Source organism: Schistocerca serialis, chromosome 10, assembly GCF_023864345.2.
Source record: "Schistocerca serialis cubense isolate TAMUIC-IGC-003099 chromosome 10, iqSchSeri2.2, whole genome shotgun sequence".
Classification (NCBI taxonomy): domain Eukaryota; kingdom Metazoa; phylum Arthropoda; class Insecta; order Orthoptera; family Acrididae; genus Schistocerca; species Schistocerca serialis.
The window spans coordinates 250,461,550-250,487,965 of NC_064647.1; the positions used below are offsets into that span (position 1 = coordinate 250,461,550).

The following is a 26,416-nucleotide window of genomic DNA, read 5'->3' on the forward strand; positions in this document are numbered from 1 at the left end:
GTGTTTGGCGCCGTGCAGGTGAGCGCCACAATCAGGACTGCATACGACCGAGGCACACAGGGCCAACACCCGGCATCATGGTGTGGGGAGCGATCTCCTACACTGGCCGTACACCACTGGTGATCGTCGAGGGGACACTGAATAGTGCACGGTACATCCAAACCGTCATCGAACCCATCGTTCTACCATTCCTAGACCGGCAAGGGAACTTGCTGTTCCAACAGGTCAGTGCACGTCCGCATGTATCCCGTGCCACCCAACGTGCTCTAGAAGGTGTAAGTCAACTACCCTGGCCAGCAAGATCTCCGGATCTGTCCCCCATTGAGCATGTTTGGGACTGGATGAAGCGTCGTCTCACGCGGTCTGCACGTCCAGCACGAACGCTGGTCCAACTGAGGCGCCAGGTGGAAATGGCATGGCAAGCCGTTCCACAGGACTACATCCAGCATCTCTACGATCGTCTCCATGGGAGAATAGCAGCCTGCATTGCTGCGAAAGGTGGAAATACACTGTACTAGTGCCGACATTTTGCATGCTCTGTTGCCTGTGTCTATGTGCCTGTGGTTCTGTCAGTGTGATCATGTGATGTATCTGACCCCAGGAATGTGTCAATAAAGTTTCCCCTTCCTGGGACAATGAATTCACGGTGTTCTTATTTCAATTTCCAGGAGTGTATTTGAAGATCTCATTGGTGAACCTACTGTCTTGCTTTCGATATAAATGTTCACGTATAGAGAAAATGTTTCGCAATACAAAGTTAAATATTAAATTTCCTGAAAAAAAGTCTTCATTTTTTTCTCTAGAACTAAAATTTTCCGCTTTGCAGGACATGCAAGAAAGCACTTTGTTAATAGTGCTTTAATGGCATAAAATTAATTTTCTTTTAAAATAAATTGGCTAGATAAGAAATACTAAATGTGTGCACCACATCTAAGTCACGTAGGGCCGTATTATGGGTAAACTGTGCCCTGCGTGTGTAGCAGGACGAAGGTAGGGGGTGTTAAGGGCAGGCCCAACACAGGACGAACGTAGATACAGGAGCCATTGCTATAACTGTTGTAAATTGTAGCTGTGCTGGAAAGGTACCAGAACTACAAGCGCTAATAGAAAGCACTGACGCTCAAATCGTTACAGCCACTGACCGCTGGCTAAAGCCGGATGTAAGCTCCGCCGAAATTTTTGCGATGAACCTAACGGTGTTCCGAAAGGATAGGCTAAACACGGTTGGCATTGGTTTGTTTGTTGCTGTCAGAAGTAGTTTCACTTGTAGCGAAATTGAAGTAGATACTTCCTGTGAATTAGTATGGGCAGAGGTCATTGTTGGCAACCGGAATAAAATAATAATTGGATCCTTTAACCGACCTCCCAATTTAGATGATACAGTTGCTGAAAGGTTCAAAGAAAACTTGAGCTTGATTTCAAACACGTACCCCATTCATACGATAATAGTCGGTGGTGACTTTAATTTACACTCGATATGTTGGCAAAAATACATGTTTAATTCCAGAGGTACGCATAAAATATCATCCTAAATTGTGCTAAACGCATTCTCTAAAATTATTACGAGCAGTTAGTTCATGAGCCCACGCGAATAGTAAACGGTTGTGAAAACACACTTGACCTCTTAGCAACAAATAATCCTGAGTTAATAACGAGCATCAAAACCGATTCAGAGATTAGTGAACACAGGGTTGTCGTAGCGAGATTGAATATTGTAATCCCCGAAAAATAAGTGAAAAATATACCTATTCAAAAAATCAGATAAAAATTCACTTGACGCCTTCCTGAGAGAATCTCCACTTATTCCAAATTAATAATATGAGTATAGACCAGATGTGACTTAAATTTAAAGAAATAGTAGCCGCAGCAATTGAAAGATTTATACCACGTACATCAACAAACGACGGAGCTGATCCTCCTTGTTACACAAAACGGGTCAGAACACTGTTGCAGAAACAACGAAACAAACATGCCAAATTTAAACAGACGCAAAATCCCCAAGATAGGCGATCTTTTATAGAAGCTCGAAATTTGCAGGGACTTCATTGCGAGATGCTTATAACAGTTTCCACAACGAAACTTTGTCTCGAAACCTGGCAGAAAATGCAAAGAGATTCTGGTCGTATGTGAAGTAAGTTAGCGGCAAGAAACAATCAATGCCTTCTCTGTGCGATAGCAATGGAGATACTATCGAAGACAGTGCTGCCAAACTAGGGTTACTAAACACAGCCTTCCGAAATGCCTTCACAAAAGAAGACGAAGTAAATATTCCACTGGATACCAATTACGTTCCTTTCGGAGAATGCTGATGCATTAGCTCCATACTTAACAATCATATACAACCGTTCGCTCGACGAAAGATACGTACCCAGAGACTGGAAAGTTGCACAGGTCACACCAATATTCAAGAAAGGTAGTAGGAGTAATCCACTTAATTACAGGCCCATATCATTAACGTCGATACGATGCAGGATTCTGGTTCAAATGGCTCTGAAAACTATGAGACTTAACATCTGAGGACATCAGTGCCGTAGATCTTAGAACTAGTTAAACCTAACCAAAGGACATCACACACATCCACGCCCGAGGCAGGATTCGAACGTGCGACCGTAGCAGTCGCGCAGTTCCTGACTGAAGCGCCTAGAACCGCTCGGTCACCGATGCCGGTGCAGGATTATGGAACATATATTGTGTTCGAACATTATGAATTACCTCGAAGAAAACGGTTTATTGACACACAGTCAACATGGGTTTAGAAAACATCATTCTTGTGAAACACAACTAGCTCTTTATTCGCATGAAGTGTTGAATGCTATTGACAAGGGATTCGAGATCGTTTCCGTATCTCTGGATTTCCAGAAGGCTTTTGCCACACAAGCGGCTTATAGTGAAATTGCGTGTTTAGGGAATATCGTCTCAGTTATGAGACCGGATATGTGATTTCGTGTCAGAGAGGTCACAGTTCGCAGTAATTGACGGAAAGTCGTCGAGTAAATCAGAAGCGATTTCTGGCGTTCTCCAAGGTTGTGTTATAGCCCCTTTGCTGTTCTTTATCTATATAAACGATTTGGGAGACAATCTGAGCAGCCGTCTTAGGTTGTTTGCAGATGACGCTGTCGTTTATCGACTAATAAAGTCATCAGAAGATCAAAACGATTTCGGAAAGATATCTGAATGGTGCGAAAATTGGCACTTGACCCTAAATAACGAAAAGTGTGAGGTCATCCACACGAGTGCTAATAGGAATTCGTTAAACTTCGGTTACACGATAAATCAGTCTAATCTAAAGCCCGTAAATTCAACTAAATACCTAGATATTACAATTAAGAACAACTTAAATAGCAAGGAACACATAGAAAATGTTGTGGGGAAGGCTAAACAAAGACTGAGTTTTATTGGCAGGTCACTTGGAAAGTGTAACAGATCTACTAAGGAGACTGCCTACACTACGCTTGTCCGTCCTCTTTTAGAATACTGCTGCGCGGTGTGGGATCCTTACCAGATAGGAATGACGGAGTACATAGAAAAAATTCAAAGAAGGGCAACACGTTTTGTATTATCGCGAAATGTGGGAGAGAGAGTCACAGAAATGATACAGGATTTGGGCTGGACATCTTACAAGAAAGGCATTTTTCGTTGCGACGGAATCTTCTCACGAAATTCCAATCACCAAGTTTCTCCTCCGAATGCGAAAATATTTTGTTGACACCGACCTACATAGGGAGAAGCTATCATCACGATAAAATAAGGGAAACCAGAGCTCGTACGGAAAGATAAAGGTGTTCGTTCTTTTCGCGAGCTATACGAGATTGGAATAATAGAGAATCGTGAAGGTGGTTCGATGAACCCTCTGCCAGGCACTTAAATGTGATTTGCAGAGTATCCATGTAGAGGTAGATGTAGACGTGTCAGGGAGGGTAGGTGGCCGGATTCTGCTCGTGCGCCTGCGTGCTTCATAGGACCGCGCACTGAATAGCGAGCAGGCGGTTACGTCACACCGAGTCGTACCGACCCCTCCACAGCTCGCCCACGACTCACTGGCGACGCAGTGCGTGGGTGTGCCCGAAGGCGCAGGGGGGAGGGGTGTTTATTTTTCACACAGTGTTTTAACACCACACTGAGTACAGCTATGAATTACTAATAAGGCAACAAACGGATATGGAACAGTATTCAACACTGCTACAGGGTAAATTGATTCTTAGTCACCCAGTACGACAGTTGCAGACTCCCCCGGGAAAAGAGACTACTCCCCGACAGGCACTGGTAACTGCCAACATTTCCTGACCAGTTCCATTATGTGAGAAGGCAAAAGAACTTGACTGGACCCGTGTTTATATAGTGGAGTTTATCAATTTATCTGCAGTTGTTAACCGAGCTGTTAGGTAAAAAAGTTCAACAGTTGTAGGTGTTAACTATCTACCACAATGAAGAGCCTGTTCAAAATGGTAACATGCTGCCAATACGTATTCCACAATGTCAGTTTCATTGTTTCGTTTACCAACAGCTGGAATACTTTTGAGAGCATGACGAGTGTCTGATACGTCACCTCAGCCTCCGCTCTCCAGACGCATGAAGAGGCTTCGGCTGCCTCCCTCTGCAACAGAAGCAGGTCCGCTAGGTGGTATGGGACTTGGGACAACATTCTGAAGTGCAACGCACTCGCGTGCCCGTCGTTCAGTCTGCAGACCTACGGCCCACAGCAGTCAGCCCCTCAAGGCGGTTCTCCTGCACCTCGATGTGGTGCACACATTTCATATTTGTTCTCAAGTCGCATCATTTAATAATAAACATTAATTTCATCCATTAAATGAGACCCTTTTAGGAAATGTAATGTACTTTAATTAGGTGCCAGGACACATTTTCGCCAGAAATCGAAGTGTCTGAGTTATTCAAGAAAAGCGTAAGAAACTGAGCTGCGATTTGGTTGAAAATGCTGTGACACGACGGTGCCATTTGGACGCACTTCTAATAACTTTACTTATGTCTTGACTACAGTTAATGTATATTATTTTAAGCGCGCCAACTTTAACCAATTCCCTAGTAATTTTCATAACTTTAACTTTTATTAAATATTTATGAAATTTTACTGATGATAGTAATTTATGTGCTGTATGTTATTAAAAAAATAAAACATTTGTTTGTTAACAGGTAGGTGGCCCCAGCTTTCTTTCAATATATTAGTGTAGACCACCCAAAAAAAGATTTGTTACACTTTTTTTGTAAAGTAATACCTTTTTGTAAAACATTGTAAAGTGATTTCCATGTTTGCTGATGAAATCGTTTTATACGATGTAACGATGAGAATTGTGGTTGTAAACAAAACCAGACTGCAGGCTGTACCACGTACTGAGCACCGCCTTGCGGTTTCGTCACTTGGGTTCCAAAATTTGTCCTCGGTAGGATTTTGCACTTGTTCCGTGATTGAGAATGTTGCCACGATACAATGTACCTAATGAACAATTTTATGTTGGCGTGCTGTAGGGTGCCTAAAGAATGCTGCGCTCTCGGAATGCTATACAACAATTCAAGCAAATAACATTAGTAGTTTTATTTCAATAAAGCAAACTGAAAATACGTAACTTTAATTTAGAACAAGTGTCGCAAGCGATGGGCGACATGCAAAGAGTAATGATCTTCGCTAAAGTCCAAACAAGCAATGGTTATGGATCACTAACAACTGTTCCGCGAGCTCCGGTCTGCAGCTGCCCGAGTGCTGGGCCGACACTCAGCTGGCAGCAGCGGCGCCTGCGTTCTCCCACTGTACAGGCCGCCCCTGCACTGGTGCCGTCCTAATTGGCGCACCATTCGCCGACGTCACTTCACCGCCTTCTTTTGGTTTCTGCTTGTCCTGTAGCTTTTGTTTTGCGTCTTTCGCTTTCTCCCTCGTATCTCGTGTTGGTTTGTTGTGATTAAAGATTGTTGCTTTTCCACCGGCTCAGGCAGCTTTCCAATTGGTTTAAACATTCCCGACGTCATCGACCGGTGTTCTACATCTTCGTTCCGGCGCTTGTGGTTACGCCAGAACATTTGATATGGATGACATAATACTGGTAAGCTACGAAGCCATATTCTAGTCGTTGTACTTCTCTCTCTTAATACTCGTATCAGGTTCGGTCAGACTTCGGTTCTGGTTCAGTTTTGATTTGTGTGCTGATTCCACGAGAGGCGTTTATCTTGGGTGACTCTTAGCCACTCGGCAGTGTCTCTAGCTCAGACTGTCTGCCCGTTAGTTTTCACTTTGTGTCTTTTGGTTTCTGCTTGTCCTGTAGCTTTTGTCTTGCGTCTTTCGCTTTCTCCCTCGTATCTCGTGTTGGTTTGTTGTGATTAAAGATTGTTGCTTTTCCACCGGCTCAGGCAGCTTTCCAATTGGTTTAAACATTCCCGACGTCATCGACCGGTGTGCTTTGTCGTTGGCGCCTGTATCCCCAGCGGTCAGCCGGCGTTCGCCGCTGCGCCTCGTCTCCGTTGTTTTGGACGTGGGACGTCTGGCCTACAGCGGCTCTACAGTATAGGGGGAGGGGGAGGGGAGGGGAGGGTAATCGCTCCCGACCGTACTGCTGCCTCTCGAGAGAAAATTTTACGCTTCGTCTCGTTAACGAAGGGTCTAAATGGTTCAAATGGCTCTGAGCGCTATGGGACTTAACTTCTGTGGTCATCAGTCCCCTCGAACTTAGAACTACTTAAACCCAACTAACCTGAGGACATCACACACATCCATGCCCGAGGCAGGATTCGAACCTGCGACCGTAGCAGTCCCGCGGTTCCGGACTGCGCGCCTAGAACCACTAGACCACCGCGGCCGGCTAACGAAGGGTCTGGAAGGGCGGTTATCTAAAGGTGCGGTTCCGAACACGACCGCAGACCAGAGACTGCACCGACCGGCTGCAGGCGGCACCACTGGTTGACACTGTCTGCAATGTGAGGCGTGCCGAGCGCGGCGGCAGCGTCGTATACCTGCTTCGGCGGCAGACCCACCGAACATCCGGTCAGGCACCAGTACTGCCGCTGCCGCCGAACCACATAGCGACCGTTCACTGGCCGAACATACCCAGTTCAGTGAAAAAGAGTTTCTCGGACTCCGACGAAGAAAAGTTAATTAACAGCGTGGCGAAATATTCTGTAATTTATGACGCAGGGCATGAAGAATACAGAAATGTTTTAGTGAAAGGTAACGTCTGGAAAGCTGTAGCACAAGAGTTAAATAAAACAAGTACGTATATTCAACCAATTATTTACTAACAAATAGATTCGTATGTGCACTACCAATTATTATATGCAGATGTTAAAAAGGCAACAGTATATATGTTTCGTCTTACATAAATCATTATTTACAATCCATTGTTAACTGCTGCCTCTTGCCACGCCACAGAATTCACTGGAGAAAAAATCTTTGTCTCTAATTTCAAAACCACTGCTGTTTAGAAATCCTCCAGAACGAAAAAAGCTATGCATGTTCTTTTGGCTGGTTGCTTCGTTAAAACTATAGCTACAAAATGGAATACCATTTTCTTCAAGATAAGCGTCTCGTAACAAATTGTGTAAACAACATGCCAACAAAACGAGGTCGTCAGACATTTCAGGCGCCACAGTAATAGGACTATAAAATACCCCAAATACTTGGCTTAATAGCCCAAAGGCGTTTTCTGACACTAGACGAGCACGGAATAATCTATAATTACAGATCTGTTTGTCTCGATGTGATGCAGCAACTCTTCCAGAATAAGGTTTCATCATACAATCACTGAGAGCATATGCTTCGTCTCCTATCAGGAAATGTGGTAATATCACACTTGTGACTGGCAAACATTTTGGTGGAGGTATATTAAACTCCTTTGCGGGCTATTTTCTTGCCCATAGCTCATTTCTGAAATATACCGTTATCAGACTCTTTTCCGTAAGCGCCGACATCAACGCTAATGAATTTACAATTTGCGTCCACAATAGCCAGCAGAACAATTGAAAAAAAATCTTTGTAATTAAAAACAAAAATCCACTTTTTCTGGTGCCCTTATGCGAACATGTTTTCCATCTATAGCGCCTACACAATTAGGTATATTGCATTTAAGCCAAAATTCTTCTTCAATATGTCTGAAATCTGATTCAGTAGAAGGTGGCATCAACATGGGCAGCAGCCTTATTCTTAATACCTTCAAAACATTTTTAACAACTCTTGATATGTAAGATGGTGATATACGATAGGCAAATGATAAAGACCGGTAACTTTCGCCTGTGGCCAAGAATCTGAAACAAACGAAAACATACAGCTAATATAATTTCCATTTACAGGTGATGACTGTAAGAAGAAGTGGAAATTTTTAAGGGACGGTTACCAGAGGTTCAAGAAGAAAAGCAAATTAGGAACGGGCTCTGCTGCCTCAAGAAATTCAAAAACAAAAAGACACGAACAGCTATCGTTGCTTGACAGTGTTGCACAACACAGATCTGGAGGAACAAATATTACATTGACATCATCACAGACAACAATACAAGAAGACAGTGAGATCGAACTCGTCAACTGGGCCTTTCGGCATCACAGGAAGAAGATACGGCAGAAACACAAACAATAGGAAATAGTGGCGAAACATCTGTGGTAACAAACGATGAACATTATGTGCCAGCACGGAAAAGAAAACGCAGTAAAGTTCGTAGTAATGATGATACAATATTAAAAATGTGGAAAGAAAGGAACGAAATTAGGCAAAATTTACTAAAAACATTTATGGAACACAATGATGATGATAATGAATTATTTTTCCGTCACATCAGCACAGTTGTAAGGAGTTTACCTCCAGTTTATAAGCAGAAGCCAGAAGAAAATTAAGTATGATCGTTTCTGATTATGAAATAATGGCTGCACAGTGCGACACACATCAGCCAAGTGATAACAGCAGCCCTTCAACCTCCACAACTCTCTCACAAAGTCTTGGAACTGCAGCACAATCTAATCAATGTATAACATTTTGTGGACTTACTTCAGCGTCAAATATAATTTTTCTTCTGCACTTATTTCGTTTGGTTCAAATGGCTCTGAGCACTATGGGACTTAACATCTATGGTCATCAGTCCCCTAGAACTTAGAACTACTTAAACCTAACTAACCTAAGGACATCACACAACACCCTCTTGCGTTTCTTAGGCACTGTGGCATTATGTCATCTTTGATAAAACTGAGCACGAAATTAAGCTGTCTTTTATTTAAACGACAGTAGCTCCTGAAGGTATTTTCATCACGTAACAAATGTCTTTTTATCAGTGCTGTGTAACTACCTTCTGCAGTTCTACTTTTATATAAAGGCATTACCAGCTTTCGTCTTTTCCTAGAATGCAACAATAAAATGTCATCGTCTTCCTCTTCCAACAACAGCGCAATAACAGCGGTGTCGTTAACAGACATCTCGCCTCGCGCAGTCGTTCCCGGCAACTGCACAGCTCGTCTGTCGCACCGACTGCAGGCGGCAGCGTTGCCACCTGTCTTCTGCAGCCGCGGCCGGTCGCTGTCGCCGTGTTCGGAATCGCACCTTAACGCGTTCGACAGGAGTGTGGTTGAACGGCGATTGTGAGCGGTTTGCGTTACGGGCCCCAGAGTCCCACATTCTGGCCGTCCTGTGTCTCTGAAAGAGACCGGGTGCGCACTCCAGAATCCTGACACGTCTCGCCACAGCACCGACCGTGGAGCGATACCTTCGGAATAGCGCTTGGCAATCCGCCGTGAGGTAAGATTTTTCGGCGAATGTGGGGAGTCTGTCGTTAATGCTCGACTCCAAACCGTTTCCGTCATACAGACAGTCGGTCGTCCGGCGGTTTGCCCGGCTTAAGGCGAACGTCACACACAGAGCGGCACCGGCATCGGGGCGTTCCGGTCACGACGCGCGACAGCCGAAGACGGCCCATCTTCTCGAACACGTACGCCAGTAGGCGCGCGGTCTCGGTGCAACCCGTGAACGTGCATACCTCGGACGACGGTCGGTGCAATTCGTATCAGTTTGCTTTCTCGGCTCGATTCTGGCGACGTTCCCGCACGCAAAATGTGCATTTTGAGAAATTTTTAAGTTTACAAGTAGAAGTTTTGCAGGGTCCTGGGGGTGAGAAACATAACAACAGAGTCATGTCTCGTATATCGCTACTTTACTAGTGCAAACTGCGAGGTTCCGAACTTAAAAACTTAATAATAACAAACGGTAGCTTTGTGATTTAAATGACATCTAATGCGATGAGCGAAACTAAGTTTACTGTATGTCATCTTAATATTACATTATTAATGTTCTGTGGTAGTTTAGCCATTTCAGCCTCACGTATATATTTTATGGAACATGTCACCCGCAACACAGGCCAAATCTTCAATCGGAAATCTTAGGCCCAGATTATAAGCTCAAAATATGATGCGTCACAATGAGAAATGTGGTGTACGTCTAATCTTATGCTTATAGTTATCGTAGTGGATCTTTTTTGAGTTGTGGCAGATGGACATTTAGCTGCCTACGAATTATTATTATTATCATCGTATTGTATTGATAGTGTATGCAAGTATCGAGTTATTTCTGTTGTATGACGTGCTTTGCATCTGTGGTGTATGTGTTTACACTTTTCACTGCTGTAGGTGCTCAGAGAACGTTATTTTAAAATTTATCTTTGTGTTTTTCACATACTGTGGCTGAAGTTTAACTGACATCCGCCTGTTTTGCTGAACTTGTGCAGAATGTTTGTAGTCTCTCTTTTGAATGTCGTCACCAGTCACATCGAGTATCTCTCTTTATGTCATATATTCCGTAAAACTTGTCTGGTTATCTCAGCAACTGGGTAAAGAGTACAGTACCCGCCACAGAACTGTTTCTAACTTAGTGAACAGAAGAGATTGTAACCACCTTGATGCCGCCAAAAACTGACGAAGGAGCCTGGGACGCACCGTGACCGAGCTGTCGGCCGATGCTGTCGTGGCTGCCACTGTGAGCGCAGCCTTAAAAAGGCCTTCCTCAAGCGTGTTTCTCGTATCGAAGCACGCCACACGTGTTTAAACTCTGAAACGGCGTCCCTACATGTACGAGTAACAGGGCGTAACGAGGTGCTCCTCGTCTGCGTGCTGTACACCGCCCACGCCTTAGTGCAAAGCTGTCACTTGCTCACTCTTAGTGGAGCCAGTGTGATGTTTATGCGGGTTCCAGGTTACGGAAAACAAGGCCGCTGACGCTGCAGTCGTCGGACCTCGCGCCGCTCCCTCTGTGTTGTCTGTCAGCAGGCGGCATCACCACTGGTCCTCCCTTCATGAGAGCAAGCTCCGGCTTATTAAGCCTCGCCCAGCAGCTCGGACGACCTCCTCTCGCTCCTCTCTCCGTGAGGAGATCATTTTAGCGTATCGGGCACTCTCTTTTTAGCCATCGCCATTTTAGCGGTGCTCCCCTCACCACTTTGTGCTCATTGCGGCCAGCCTTCGACGGTCCGCCATTTCCGTACACCACAGCTTGGGTTTGCTGTCTGACTTGCCAGCCGTTTTAGCGAACGACGAGGGAGCTGTCGACGACGTTTTACTTTTTATCCATCGTAATCATACGGCGAAGGGCATTTAATTTTTAGTACAGGACCTCCTTTTCTCTATGGCGTATTTTAGAGACCTTTCTCTACGTCCTTGTTTTTAGCTGTCTTCTTTTCCGTCGATTGGGATTAACGTGTAGTCGTTTTTAACTTCTCTCTTTGTATTCGTGTTCTACAGTTCTGACATGGGCTCGTATGACCCCAGTTGTTTTTGCGCCCTGAAAACCAAGACAAAACAAAGCTCCTCGTCGTCATTTGTGAGATCAGCGCTCTCCAGCGGCAGTCCGCGACTCTATCTGGCGCGTAAAACAACACGGTTTCTTTGGGAAAATTGACGCGCGTAAAACTATCGGCGTTAACTCTGTTAGCGACTGTCGAAGAAGAGCGGAGAAAATTCTGGACTCGTCGTCGGCACTGGGGAAACACCCGAATTGTTGGCCTTTGCAACAAAAAATTGCAGCAAATAAATTATAAAGAATAACAGCCACTCGGGCAGATAACACTTCTATTAAGGCAATAAGATGACGAATCTTTTAGAAAACAAAAGGTGAAAACAATTGTTTGGAAGGAGGAGGGGGTGAACTTGCAGCCTTTCCCTTCACAGTTCGTGAGGCTGTCAAACTGCACGACGGCTTCAGCCATGTTATCTGATGTTGATCTATAACAAACTGGAACACAATGACGCGCTTCTGATAGATCATCATTGAGCCTTAGCAGTGAAACGGTATACTCTCATAGCACACAAGTTATAGCACTAAAAACACAGTGACAGGAAGATTTCAACTACCGATACGTACTTAATCATTTTATTAGAAGAAATCGTGGCTAAGAGTTTTGGGGAGATCCTCTATCTACAGGTGCTCTGAAAGAGCTTACGTTGATACCACGTAGGAAACCCAGCAAATATCTTGTTCATCGCCGTACAATATGGTGGCTCCTAAGGTCTACTTTCCGTAAAGCTACTCGTCCACGTCCCGTGAGAGGTGTCCTAGTAATTTCTCATGTTTCTAGTCTGTTCTTTATATTTTTTATGTTACTGTCGAGTTTTACAAACGCCTTAACCATGTGGTTTCGCCTCCTCTGGGCGCCATTTTGTTTAGTTCGCAGCACTTTATGCCTGGCGCACAACTTTTCCCCTTTAGTACGGCTTCTTCCGCTCCTTCGCTCGTGTGTAAAGACCTAATATCAGACACAGCATCCGACTGTCACTAAAATCGCCGGTTAACTCGACTCTTTATGTTGTCGAATCGGGGTCTCGCTAGCACGCTCAACGCTCTTTAGCTAACTAGCTCTGGTTGCCACGGTATTGTACACTGGGGGGGGATTATTGACGACTGGCGCGACTGTTGATAATGTCTTCGAACTCTTAAGAACCCGCCACGATTTAGTGCTGTCATCTGTGGAGCAGTTCCCCAAGCGGAGACGATGCTCCTGATAGAGTTTTACACTGATTACGCTGTGGCATTAGCGCCTTTCATAGTTGGTACACAAGGCGAGGCACGTAACTCGGTTACGACGAAAATTTCGTAAACAGGTACACACTACTTATGGAAGCCAAGTTCCTGGCGAATTACAGTACGGAAGAGGGATAGTAATTTCCTGTATTCGTAACATTTGCACATATTTTATCCACAGAAGATACGGAGGCAGCTAGGGGTTTACTTTCTGTTTTAATGAGTCGACACATTTTTGTTAACAGCTTTCGGAACCTCTCGGACAGAGGTGTTCAGTGGTGTGGTGTGGTGTCTGTTACTCGCCGCACCACACACACAGCTGGGCGTCTTCCTCGATGCGAGTGTCGAGGCGCCTCTGCCTGCCCTGCCGGAGGCGTGGGCGTCGCGCAGGACTCGCCCCGGTGCTGGAGGCGCGGCGCCCGGCGTCGCTGTTGCGTGTGGATTCTGTGTGTGCTTTTAACCGAGTGCGACGTACCACATTCGCTAACGAAGAACACGTTCTTTCGTTTACGGTGGACGTGGTAGAAATGCGAATGATGCCGTCAGTCCGTGTTACATACTGAAAGGTGTCCTAATCGGCGACACTTATCCTGACGGACGACGACTGCGAGAGTCTGTAAAAACAGCTGACTCGCACGAGACGACACGACACGAATGGAGGACGGAACTGCTTGCTGCGCCGTGACAAACCAGCTGCCGCCTCAGCTGAACATTTTCATAACAATGGGGGGGAGGGGGGGGGGGGGCAAAGTGCCGCGGGCCTAGTGCTGCCCAGCCTGCTCTGACGTCATCCCAGCCACGTGGCACTGAGAGTGGCGCTGGAAGGTAAACTGATTCACTAATTTCCTCGTAACAGAGGGAGCTTTTAATGTCGGGAATAATATTTACATTCAGAAGTATCAGACTACATTAGGTCAGTTCCGCTCCGTGGACTTCAGAGAGATCGGTCTCCGCGATACGGAAACAAGTCAATGAGGCACACTTTACTTAAATACAGTGCAGTTAAATGATCTAAAACTTTCGCTGTCACATGTCTGTAGCGACTCAGTGAAGTTAATTTCTTTTGGTATCATATTAGAATTGCGATCAATTGTCTGTATTTAATTTTTTGTTATTTAGGACTAAATACTACGGCGATAAGGATATTACCACTTCCCTTTTGTGAACTGTTACGGGTTGCCACAATAAAAAAGGTGTTTTCTTCAAGTTTCCTTACCATAACGTGAAAACAATCCTAAAAACTTCGTTTATCACACAACAAAGAAATGGACTGACAGAAGTGACAGTAGTACGTACTGTAGAAACGATGCAGTGTGTCCCGACTTTACAAGTGGCAACAGCAGCCATCTCACTGCCTACAGAAACTGACTGTCGTAGCAGTTTTTATAAACATGGTACAGTGTAATACCATAAGACGTCGGGCACATCCAGTTGATGGTAAGTATGCTTCCCACAGTCCAAAAAAAACTAGTTTTGTAGTAAGTACACTCGTAGAACAATTACTGTAATGGTAAGCATACTTCCCACTGGCCTTTAAAATGAGGTTTTTTGGTGGTACGTTTACTTACCGCCCCTGAAAGGCACAAGACGCATTCCACGACAGTTCAAAGCCACACTTCACAACAAAGAGAAACTACAGCTGGTGCAGCGGATTACCACCAGATGCCAGGGGTGTACGTGGGTCGTACGCGTACTACATATTCCCCAAAAGGATTGTCGCTAGAACTCACGGATTTATGAACTTTCGACGCACAAAATTCTGGTTTTAGTGGGAAATAAACTTTAGCGACTTCTGGCGACTTTTTAGGGGGAGTCAAACAGAAACAAAATTTCGTAGTTTAGAAATTAATAATGTGCGACTAATCAAACACAAATAAATAGATAAAATATAATTATTACATTCACGCACTCATCCGATTTTCAACTTCTGATACTGGGAACTTCAACATCGAATCAAATAAAACGGGGATCCTCGCCACGAGGAACATTCTCTCAAAAACTATCGAAACTGTACAGGGAAAACAACGCAAGCTTTTCAGAGCCGCAGTGATGCTAGCGCTCGACTGTAGTGACGGGTGAATGGCATCGGATAAACCGAGAAACAGCTTGAGGCTGCTTTGGATAACGGTGTTCGCAATAGTTGGAAAATGTATTTAAAACTGAATACCGTATCCTATTAATTTCAACACATAATAATGATATCTCATAGCAATATGACACGTGCTGTTCACAGTAGCATAGGCGTAATCCTATCATCGAAAATGCTCTTAGACGAGAAATGCATTGTAACCTGACTTGTTTAGGTTTTAAAGGAACTGACTGCGAGTGTGTCAGCGAGCCTGGTACGAATTTCCTCATGCATTGCGCCGACTGCAGTTTGTCTAGCGTGTTCCTTTGCTCATTTCAGACTCGTGACATAACTTTCACATTCAGCGAGACTAGCTGCCACTTCTTCTTCCAGCCGCCCTTCTGGCATTGTTTATGCTTCTATGCCTTACGTGTATCTATTCTGCTTCCCAGGTGTCAAAATGTGTATAGCCTTCCGATTCTGTTTCCCATCTGTGACATTTAGTCCTCCTGCAAGTCTACTTGTATCGCTTTCGTCTTATTTAGCCTACGTCCATTTATTAAATTACACTTAGCACACGTTACCATATAAACAGCAAAAAATGCAATTCCTCTTCACTTTCGGCTTTATAACGCCGCTACATCCTCAGTGTTGTGCTAACTTTCTGTTCCTAATAAATATTAACAGCCTTTTACTTCCCTAATTCCCCTTCTGCGAAGAGAAAATAAAAGATAACTCCGCGAGGAACAACTCAACGCATGGTTATTGTACGGCAAAACAATTTTACACCTCCAGTATCCGCTTGAGACTTCAATTAATTCTCCGTTTATACTCCCATACTTTAGTCTAATGCGATCCAAAACGCTTCCTTGCGTTCGTGAAATTTCTTATGATCTGTTAATTTTTACGATTTCTTGGCAATTTATACACGGCTATCTTAATTATACACAAAAATATCTACATACGTCCTTACTCAATCTAGTACGTATACACGAAAATACGCAGATGTATTTGATTTTCTCTTTTAATGAAACTGAACTATTTTAGTAGGTACGGCTTGAAACTGGTGTCGAATAACATGCTTATTTGCATTGGAGAAACGGTCAGCCATTTACGCAGTAGCAACAACTTGAAAAGATGGTGAACATTTTCCAGTCTCGTCCAGAGTCAAAGTTCTGACAGTAAGAGTGAATCAAAATGTTAAATATTTTCTTGCAAGCCTAAAAATGTAAGTACGTTAAAATCAACGTTCTTTTAAATTCCTATAATAATTACTTACATTTCTCTCAAAAAAGTGATATTTCTGACCGCTGCTGCAGTGTAAAGTGGCATAATAAGTCCGAAATACGGCCGCTTTTTATTTTAAATGTGCTTCTCCACCTCATTTACACAACTCACAATCGTTTCACTGTGTTAATACAGGCCAGCCGCTTGGTGGCACTGCAGTAGCGAACCTGCACAAAAGCCGTGGAAGCTTCGTGACTCAACAATGAGCGAGAACAACAACAATGTAATGGAGGTGGACTGTTTGGAAGGTTGTGTCGATGTGTCATTAGTTATTTCTGTTGTTTACAAATTATCTGTTTTGATTGTGGAACGGTAGTTGTTGTGTGGAATTAACGCAGTTACGAAAAAACAATGGAGTGCCGCCTAGAAGAAAAGCCTACAGCCAGAGTTACAGAAAAGAGTGGGAATACTATACGGAGTTCAAACACTCATTAAAGCCCGTGCCAGGTAACTCAACTAAAGCCCATTCTGTCCGAAAAGTATGCAAAAAATTTACGACTTGAAGAAGCATTTGGGAACGAAAACACACACAAAAATATTAACTAATTTCTCAAAATAAGCAACTAACATTTTCCCCGGTACCAGTAGAAACATGTAAATCTTGTGGAAGAGCTGAGTGTGCGTTAGCTTAGCACACTACTAACGGAGCTCCATTTACAACATCGACCACTTGACTGATGACTTTAAGGATTCGGAAAATGACATGAAAAAATGACTTGTCATGACATGAAATTACATACAACCAAACGAAGTATCATAACATCAAAAATATACTTTATTATTAGATGAACTAACAGGTGTAAGCATTAGGAAATATCTCAGGATCGTCGTAAGATATTTTAATTTAAAAAACGAGATAGTGTCTGCATTTTTAGCTTGCAGTCGCTGGAGACTTCTGATGCCGTTGGAGTGGTATCGGCACTGATGCGAGTGTTGAAGGGTTCGAGACCTCAAACTACAAAATTTAATTGCAGTACGAACCCATAATGCACCTGTCACGACTGGTTCTAGGCACAGCGTGTATACAATTCTGAAAATGCAACATAATCCTCCATATGTGATTACAGTACCTTTTGTCTGCCTGTCACTCAATATAGCTGGCGGTAACGCACGCATCAGGAATCACTCTGTCACGAAACGCAGAGATTCTGGACCGTCAAACCTACACCTGGTTCTCATACTCGACAACGCGCAAAATAGGTATAAAATATTTTTGAGCTAATTAATTGCGGTGATGCACTGAAGGCGTGTGACACACGATGGCTATCTGTCTAACCGGCTATAGCAAGAATTCTGTCGCAGTGGGATGAATTAAAATTGTATTTTATGACTACTGAAGATCGATGTTATACAACGGGGATGCTTTATAATAGGTACTCGGCTCTAGATTCTATATGTAGCTTTTGAAAACCGTTCTCGGTGGGTGTAACAGACAATCGAAATCTTTGAGAGTCACAAAGCAAAACCCGCAAAACTTAACTTCTTTCATGGCTTTGCTACGTTCAGCCTGCCAAAGAATTCTGTTGTCGACGGCAGGAACAACTGACCGAGACCACATGCATCTCAAAATTAGTAACCACATCAAACCCATCCCCTACCTCGGATATCTTTTTGAGTCACACGTACAGAAACTTTCAGTAAATCATAATGTCAGTATTGCAGGAATAAAAGAACGGTGTATTGATTTTAATGTGACGTTAGGAGACGACTCCCAGTCAATTAAAAAGCTTTAGAAAAAATGAAACTCTTGAGAGGGGAAGAACCTTTGAAACAGTCAAGACACTTCATTAATTTATCTTTTACGGGAAATGGGATACGCCGACAAAAAACTTGACAAAATTTTGCGGCAGTGGCAAACTATTTACTTCGTTGACTGAAATCCGCTAAACGGGGACACTATTAGCTTTTGGGCTAAAGTAGCCGAATAAAAGAATGCGCTTATGCTGTTGCACCCTTGCCACATTATTGCTGTTCTATCCTTACCACATTGTGACGCCGAGGTATAAAGTGTGTTTAGCTCCGTGAATGTTGTGAAAAATAAACTACGCAATAGACTTTAAATTATATTCTTCTCATCAGAAACGAAGTGAAGATTAAAAACATGAGTTGCTCGAATTATGATCTCCTAGAAGACGTTATTAACCATGCAGGTAAAGCAATACCAAGAGAAACTGGAGAGACTTAAACTTCTTCTTCAGTTAAGGCAGTTTATGATCCTGGTGACTTCTTATATGATTTGAAATTTAGGTAAAAGCATCTATCTAATAATTATATTTTATTTTATGAAAACGCAGTGTAATACCTACACCGTGACATGTTACATCAAAAGTGAAATCGGCGTATACCCACCGCGAACAACTTTTACTATGGGACCAGCCGTGAAATAGCAAAAAAATTATCTGTTTCATACATTTTTGCGGCAGCATTGATCTTTTTTGTATGGAACAGACGATTTTTTTTCGATTTTAGGATTGGTCTCATCATAAAAGTTGAGTAATGATTGCATTATCTGGGCTTTCAATGTAAAACGGTAAAAATGCCACAGTGTATATATTTTATTTTATTAGTAATCTCTTGCACGTAATTACAACTAGAAAATATTTAAACGCTTGAAGTACACTTTTTATTTTGTCTTTTCAGATCGAAAGCCTGAGACACGAATAATTTGCAGTTCCGGTTGAGTGGAGAATTTAAGGGGGCATCGTTCACGAATTTAATTCTTTTTCGGATTTTTGTAACTGTGCATGTGTCAGAACGAATTTTGTTGTTTAAGATAGCAACACACTTTCACTACGTGATTTTTAGTGTTTCATACCAAGCTTGTAAAATAACGCTAGAATAAAAGCAAAATAATATAATAAAAAAAAATCTTGTACCACATGATTGTCGGGCAATAACCAAGAGTTGAAAATAATATAATTTCCCGACTTCGGTTTTTGCCCTTAAAAAAGCTTAACGACACCTAGCGAATTTTTGGTGGACGTTATTTTACATATATAACGGAAATTTTAACACCAGCTAGCGACTTTAAATTTTATGCAACGATACCATTGACTCCCACGAACGCAGTAAAGAAATACAGTTAGTCGTAAGTATATCTGTACTTCCTACAGCCGGTGAAAGGGTAAACAATATTATTATTGTATTACAATTAATTTTAAGAGTTTCTGTGAAGATACCCTTTAGTGGAGTAGGAGATGACCAGTAGAGAATTCTTTAATTCAGCCTATAACACCACGATGTTACCCCCAGGACACTTTATACACTCTGTGCAGTCACTTTTCTCGCCCACCTGAGCACCCTACTCCTTTCAGTGCTAATGTTGAGATCTCGGAGTCTGAAGAGGTTATTTTCGGCCTTATTGTTGAATTGACACTTCCCACCATATTTTGAGAAAATGCAAATACTGGCGGCTATAAAGCGATACCAATGAAAATTTATGTTGTGAAGCTGTTGCTAAATACCAAGTTTTCTGAAGATGTCCGTGCAGGATGTTCTAGAAGTAAACCCAGATGTAATTCGTATAACTACCATATTTTGTAAATACTATCCCTGGCCCAAGTTTGTATATTCTGACATTGCAAGTGAGAGATCATTTGTGTATATCAGAAACAAATGACGAACCAAAAAAGAACCTTGTGGTTTACTATTTCTGATTGCTTCAGTTCTGAATGCTTATAGCAATATGACCAATAAGGAATTTACACCCTCTTCTTTCTGTCATACAGGTAAGGCGAGAACCACGAAACTCGGGAGTCAACTACTCCGTATGCGTGAGGCTGTCACGGACTACATTTTCAGAAAAATTATCCAAGCCAAAAACTGTTTATACCGGAAATAAATTCACTCTTAATTGGTTATGCTTCATCATCTGTCGGTGTGTGGGTCGGTGGTTCAGTGTGTAAGTACTAGACAACAAATAAAACGGTCTGGTGTCCGATCCCCAGTTCTTCCTAGGATTATTTCTGTCACATGTTGCTTATTTCAGCTTTGGCCAACTATATGTTAACGTGGAAAGTTCCAAGCTGCACCATATTCCAGGGTCCATTTCACACTGTTTGTCCCCCTATAACTGGCTAACTAAACCACTTGGTAGGTCTGAGGAAGAGAAGGGAAGACGACTTCCAAGAAGACTGTGTCTACTAAAGCATTGTGGTGTTAAAACAATCCTCAGATCGATGACAGCTTTACTTTTTACAATATACCCATGTCCATCATTGTATGCCTCTCACATAGAGCTTCATTTTATTCAGCACGAGGACTTACTGACGGTACAATCTATCACTGAGGGCGGAGGGTGGATGGGAATAGCTAGGTGGTCTATATGGACAGAACTGATAAGTACCTGGTAGTTCTGTATGGACAGAGCCAGCAATTGCCTGGTAGGTCTCCTGTATGGACAGAGCCGGTAAGCACCTGGTAGGTCTCGTGTGTGGACAGAGCTGGTAAGCGCCCCTGGTAGCTGAGTGGTCAGCATGACAGAATATCAATCCTAAGAGCCCGGGTTCGATTCCCAGCTGGGTCAGATTTTCTCCGCTCAGGGACTGGGTGTTGTGTTGTCCTAACGATCATCATCTCATCCCCATCGACGCAAAAGTCACCGAAGTGGCGTCAAATCGAAAGACTTGCACCTGGCAAACGGTCTACCCGACGGGAGGCCCTAGTCACACATTTACATTTAGCTGGTAAGTACCTGGTAGGTCTCCTGTATGGACAGGGCCAGCGTCGCCAGGCGCAGAGCAGACAGCCGATAAGCTGAGTCTCCGGACAGCAGCCTCACATTTCTAGCCCGTTCTGCACGCAGCCTCCTCTGGAACAACAGAATACTTCGCTTTACTAGAGACAACATGGTCCAAAACAACTTCATGCATGATGGAATACTATACATTTTACGGGTTTCTTTTCTATAGCGGAAATTTCCCATCACATTACTTCCAAGCGATGCATTGCCCTCAGAGTTTGGATTTGACGTGAATTATTACATTTAGTAAAATAATGCTACATCTTCAAATGGTTCAAATGGCTCTAAGCAGTATGGGACTTAACATCTGAGGTCATCAGTACCCTAGACTTAGAACTACTTAAACCTAACTAACCTAAGGACATCACACACATCAATGCCCGAGGCAGGATTCGAACCTGCGACCGCAGCAGCAGCGCGATTCCGGGCTGAAGCGCCTAGAACCGCTAGGTCACAGCGGCCGGCGCTACATCTTCAATTAGATTTCATCAGAACAGTGAAATATTCGAAACTGAAAGAATAACCTGGCAAAGATATTCCATGTCTGTTCAAACAAATTTCGGGCTTGCAGCCGGTCGTCGTTCAATACTTCGCACGATATTTCAACTGGGCACCTGCCAGTCATCTTCAGATGAGCCGTCGCAGACTGGCGAAAACGTCCTCCGTGCCGCAATATATAGCGTACTGTAACTATTCTGCGCACGCGTCGAAAACTTGAAAGATGAACCACACTGCCCGCCGGCAGCGCCCTCGCTGGTGGAATAGCGGAACTCAGTCGCCCTCTGCGTTGCTGTTTGCCGCGGCCGTCGACGCACTCTGTCGTCTTCGATTAGAGCAAATCGTGGAGATGATGGGGTTGGGGGTTGGGTTGTTTGGGGAAGGAGACCAGACAGCGAGGTCATCGGTCTCATCGGATTAGGGAAGGACGGGGAAGGAAATCGGCCGTGCCCTTTCGAAGGAACCATCTCGGCATTTGCCTGGAGCGATTTAGGGAAATCACGGAAAACCTAAATCAGGATGGCCGGACGCGGGATTGAACCGACGTCCTCCCGAATGCGAGTCCAGTGTCTAACCACTGCGCCACCTCGCTCGGTGGAGATGATGGGATTCCATGCACTGTCCAGCTGGTAGCCGCTGTCACGGTTCAACAGATTTTCCGCCAGTCGTATTTCTACGGAGAGACGTTGCTGTGGACAAAATCATTGTTTTCTCATACTCCATTGAATGTCCAGTAGAAATACTATGTTCAGCAATAGCGGACATGCTTGACTGCAAAAGGCGGGTGTAACGTTGATCTTCAGTGCAGCGTTCTTTCACGGTGCGTGTTGTTTGACCTATGTAAGCCATACCACATTGGCACGGTATCTTGTAAATTCCGGCCTTTCGTTAGTAACAGATTGTCCTTAACTGACCCCCCAACGTCCGCAATCTTCGATGGTGAGCGAAAAACCGCTTTTACCTGAAATTTTCGGAGGATTCTTGTTATTTTAAACGAAGTGTTGCCAACGAAAGGAAGAAAAGCTAAAGATTGTTCCGGCAGAGTGCGTCGACGGCCGCGGCAAACAGCAACGCAGAGGGCGACAGAGTTCCGCTATTCCACCAGCGAGGGCGCTGCCGGCGGGCAGTGTGGTTCATCTATCAAGTTTTCGACGCGTGCGCAGAATACTTACAGTACGCTATATATTGCGGAACGGAGGACGTTTTCGCCAGTCTGCGACGGCTCACCTGAAGATGACTGGCAGGTGCCCAGTTGAAATATCGTGCGAGGTATTGAACGACGACCGGATGCAAGCCCGAAATTTGTTTGAACAGTCAATTCACCGGGAGAATTTTTAAATTCACATATTCTATTCTCATCAGTTCGTGAGGAAGCTTTCAGATCCCTTAACTGGGTACACAAAGAAGGAACACACGTTACTGACAGGTATCTGAAACACCTGCGTCTTGCCGATGATAGCGTGAGGTTGCGTGTAGTGCAGGCAGCGCTCCAACAACCTGCTGGAACTACTGAGCCACTGAGGCAAACGACGCGGCCTCCTTGTACACTCTGCGCTGCAGCACGATCGTTGGTGTTTTGAACAATTCTTGTAAGAGAATATTTCCGCTTTTGTTACGCACCGTGCTATACACTGAAGAGGCAGAATAAACATACTGTTATAGAAATGTTGAAGGTTGTCGCAATATTCTGTGTTTTGTGGAGCACATTTTGGTGACTGCATATTACAGGATTCGTCACTGTTCTCCATCTACATCTACGTCTACATGCATACTCCACCAGCCACCGTATGGTGCATGCCGAATGCTACCCAGCACTGTAGCAGTCATTACCTCTCCTGTTCCTATCGTAAATGGAACGAGGGGGAATCGACTGTACGAGCCGTGTTTTCTCTGATCTAGTCTTCGCAGTCCTAGCACGAGATGTATGTTGGCGGAAGTAGAATCATTCCGCAGACAGTTGCAAGTATTTACACAAAAACAAATGTAACTAGGGTTATTGTTGTGGTCTTCAGTCCTGAGACTGGTTTGATGTAGTTCTCCAAGCTACCCTATTCTGTGCAAATTTCTTCATCTCCCAGTACCTACTGCAACCTACATCCTTCTGAATCTGCTTAGTGTATTCATCTCTTGGTCTCCCTCTACGATTTTTACCCTCCACGCTGCCCTCCAATGCTAAATTTGTGATCCCTTGATGCCTCAGAACATGTCCTACCAACCGGTCCCTTCTTCTCGTCAAGTTGTGCCACAAACTCCTCTTCTCCCCAATTCTATTCAATACCTCCTCATTAGTTATGTGATCTACCCATGTAATCTTCAGCATTCTTCTGTAGCACCACATTTCGAAAGCTTCTATTCTCTTCTTGTCCAAACTATTTATCGTCCATGTTTCACTTCCATACATGGCTACACTCCATACAAATGCTTTCACAAACGATTTCCTGACACTGAAATCTATACTCGATGTTAACAAATTTCTCTTCTTCAGAAACGCTTTCCTTGCCATTGAAAGTCTACATTTTATATCATCTCTACCTAGACGATCATCAGTTATTTTGCTCCCTAAATAGCAAAACTCATTTACTACTTTAAGCGTCTCATATCCTAATCTAATTCCCTCAGCATCACCTTATTTAATTCGATTACATTCCATTATCCTCGTTTTGCTTTTGTTGATGTTCATCTTATATCCTCTTTTCAAGACACTGTCCATTCCGTTCAACTGCTCTTCCAAGTCCTTTGCTGTCTCTGACAGAATTACAATGTCATCGCGAACCTCAAAGTTTTTATTTCTTCTCCATGGATTTTAATACCGACTCCGATTTTTCTTTTGTTTCCTTTACTGCTTGCTCAATATACAGATTGAATAACATTGGGGAGAGGCTACAACCCTGTCTCACTCCCTTCCCAACCACTGCTTCCCTTTCATGTCCCTCGACTCTTATAACTGCCATCTGGTTTCTGTACAAATTGTAAATAGCCTTTCGCTCTCTGTATTTTACCCCTGCCACCTTTAGAATTTGGAAGAGAGTATTCCAGTCAACATTGTCAAAAGCTTTCTCTAAGTCTACAAATGCTAGAAACGTAGGTTTGCCTTTCCTTAATCTTTCTTCTAAGATAACTCGTAAGGCCAGTATTGCCTCACGTGTTCCAATATTTCTACGGAATCCAAACTGATCTTCCCCGATGTCGGCTTCTACCAGTTTTTCAATTGTCTGTAAAGAATTCGTGTTAGTATTTTGCAGCTGTGACTTATTAAACTGATAGTTTTCACATCTGTCAACACCTGCTTTCTTTGGGATTGGAATTATTATATCCTTCTTGAAGTCTGAGGGTTTTTCCCCTCTCTCATACATTTTCCTTACCAGATGGTAGAGTTTTGTCAGGACTGGCTCTCCCAAGGCCGTCAGTAGTTCTAATGGAATGTTGTATACTCCCGGGGCCTTGTTTCAGCTCAGGTCTTTCAGTGCTCTGTCAAACTCTTCACGCAGTATCGTATCTCCCATTTCATCTTCATCTACATTCTCTTCCATTTCTATAATATTATCCTCAAGTACATCGCCCTTGTATAGACCCTCTATATATTCCTTCCATCTTTCTGCTTTCCCTTCTTTGCTTAGAACTGGGTTTCCATCTGAGCTCTTGATATTCATACAAGTGGTTCTCTATTCTCCAAAGGTCTCTTTAATTTTCCTGTAGGCAGTTTCTATCTTACCCCTAGTGAGATAAGCCTCTACATCCTTACATTTGTCCTCTAGCCATCCCTGCTTAGCCATTTTGCACTTCCTGTCGATCTCATTTTTGAGACGTTTGTATTCCTTTTTGCCTGCTTAATTTACTGCGTTTTTATGTTTCCTCCTTTCATCAATTAAATTCAATATTTCTTCTGTTACCCAATGATTTCTACTAGCCCTCGTCTTTTTACCTACTTGATCCTTTGCTGCCTTCACTACTTCATCCCACAGAGCTACCCATTCTTCTTCTACTGTACTTCTTTCCCCCACTGCTGTCAATTGTTCCCTTATGTTCTCCCTGAAACTCTGTACAACCTCTGGTTCTTTCAGTTTATCCAGGTCCCATCTCCTTAAATTCCCACCTTTTTGCAGTTTCTTCAATTTTAACCTGCATTTCAAAACCAATAGATTGTGGTCAGAGTCCACATCTGCCCCTGGAAATGTCTTACAATTTAAAACCTGGTTCCTAAATCTCTGTCTTACCATTATATAATCTATCTGACATCTTTTAGTATCTCCGGGATTCTTCCATATATACAACCTTCTTTTATGATTCTTGAACCAAGTGTTAGCTATGATTAAGTTGTGCTCTGTGCAAAATTCTACCAGACGGCTTCCTCTTTCATTTCTGCCCCCCATCCATATTCACCTGCTATGTTTCCTTCTCTCCCTTTTCCTACTGACGAATTCCAGTCACCCATGACTATTAAATTTTCGTCTCCCTTCACTACCTGAATAATTTCTTTTATCTCGTCATACATTTCATCAATTTCTTCATCATCTGCAGAGCTAGTTGGCATATAAACTTGTACTACTGTAGTAGGCGTGGGCTTCGTGTCTATCTTGGCCGCAATAATGCGTTCACTATGCTGTTTGTAGTAGCTTACCCGCACGCCTATTTTTTTATTCATTATTAAACCTACTCCTGCATTACCTCTATTTGATTTTGTATTTATAACCTTGTATTCACCTGACCAAAAGTCTTGTTCCTCCTGTCACCGAACTTTACTAATTTCCACTATATCTAACTTGAACCTATCGATTTCCCTTTTTAAATTTTCTAACCTACCTGCCCGATTAAGGGATCTGACATTCCACGCTCCGATCCGTA

At 43.4% G+C, this 26,416-nt stretch overlaps 1 protein-coding gene across 5 annotated transcripts in view; it reads right to left on the bottom strand.

Moving 5' to 3' along the window:
• The window catches only part of LOC126424866 (uncharacterized), a 436,545-nt gene that overhangs the window by 39,082 nt on the left and 371,047 nt on the right, over positions 1-26,416 (bottom strand). For all 5 annotated transcript variants that reach the window (XM_050087693.1, XM_050087692.1, XM_050087694.1 and 2 more), the window contains exon 7: positions 21,029-21,145. In XM_050087693.1, the coding sequence (XP_049943650.1) occupies positions 21,029-21,145 (117 nt within the window). The remainder of the gene's footprint in view (positions 1-21,028; positions 21,146-26,416) is intronic.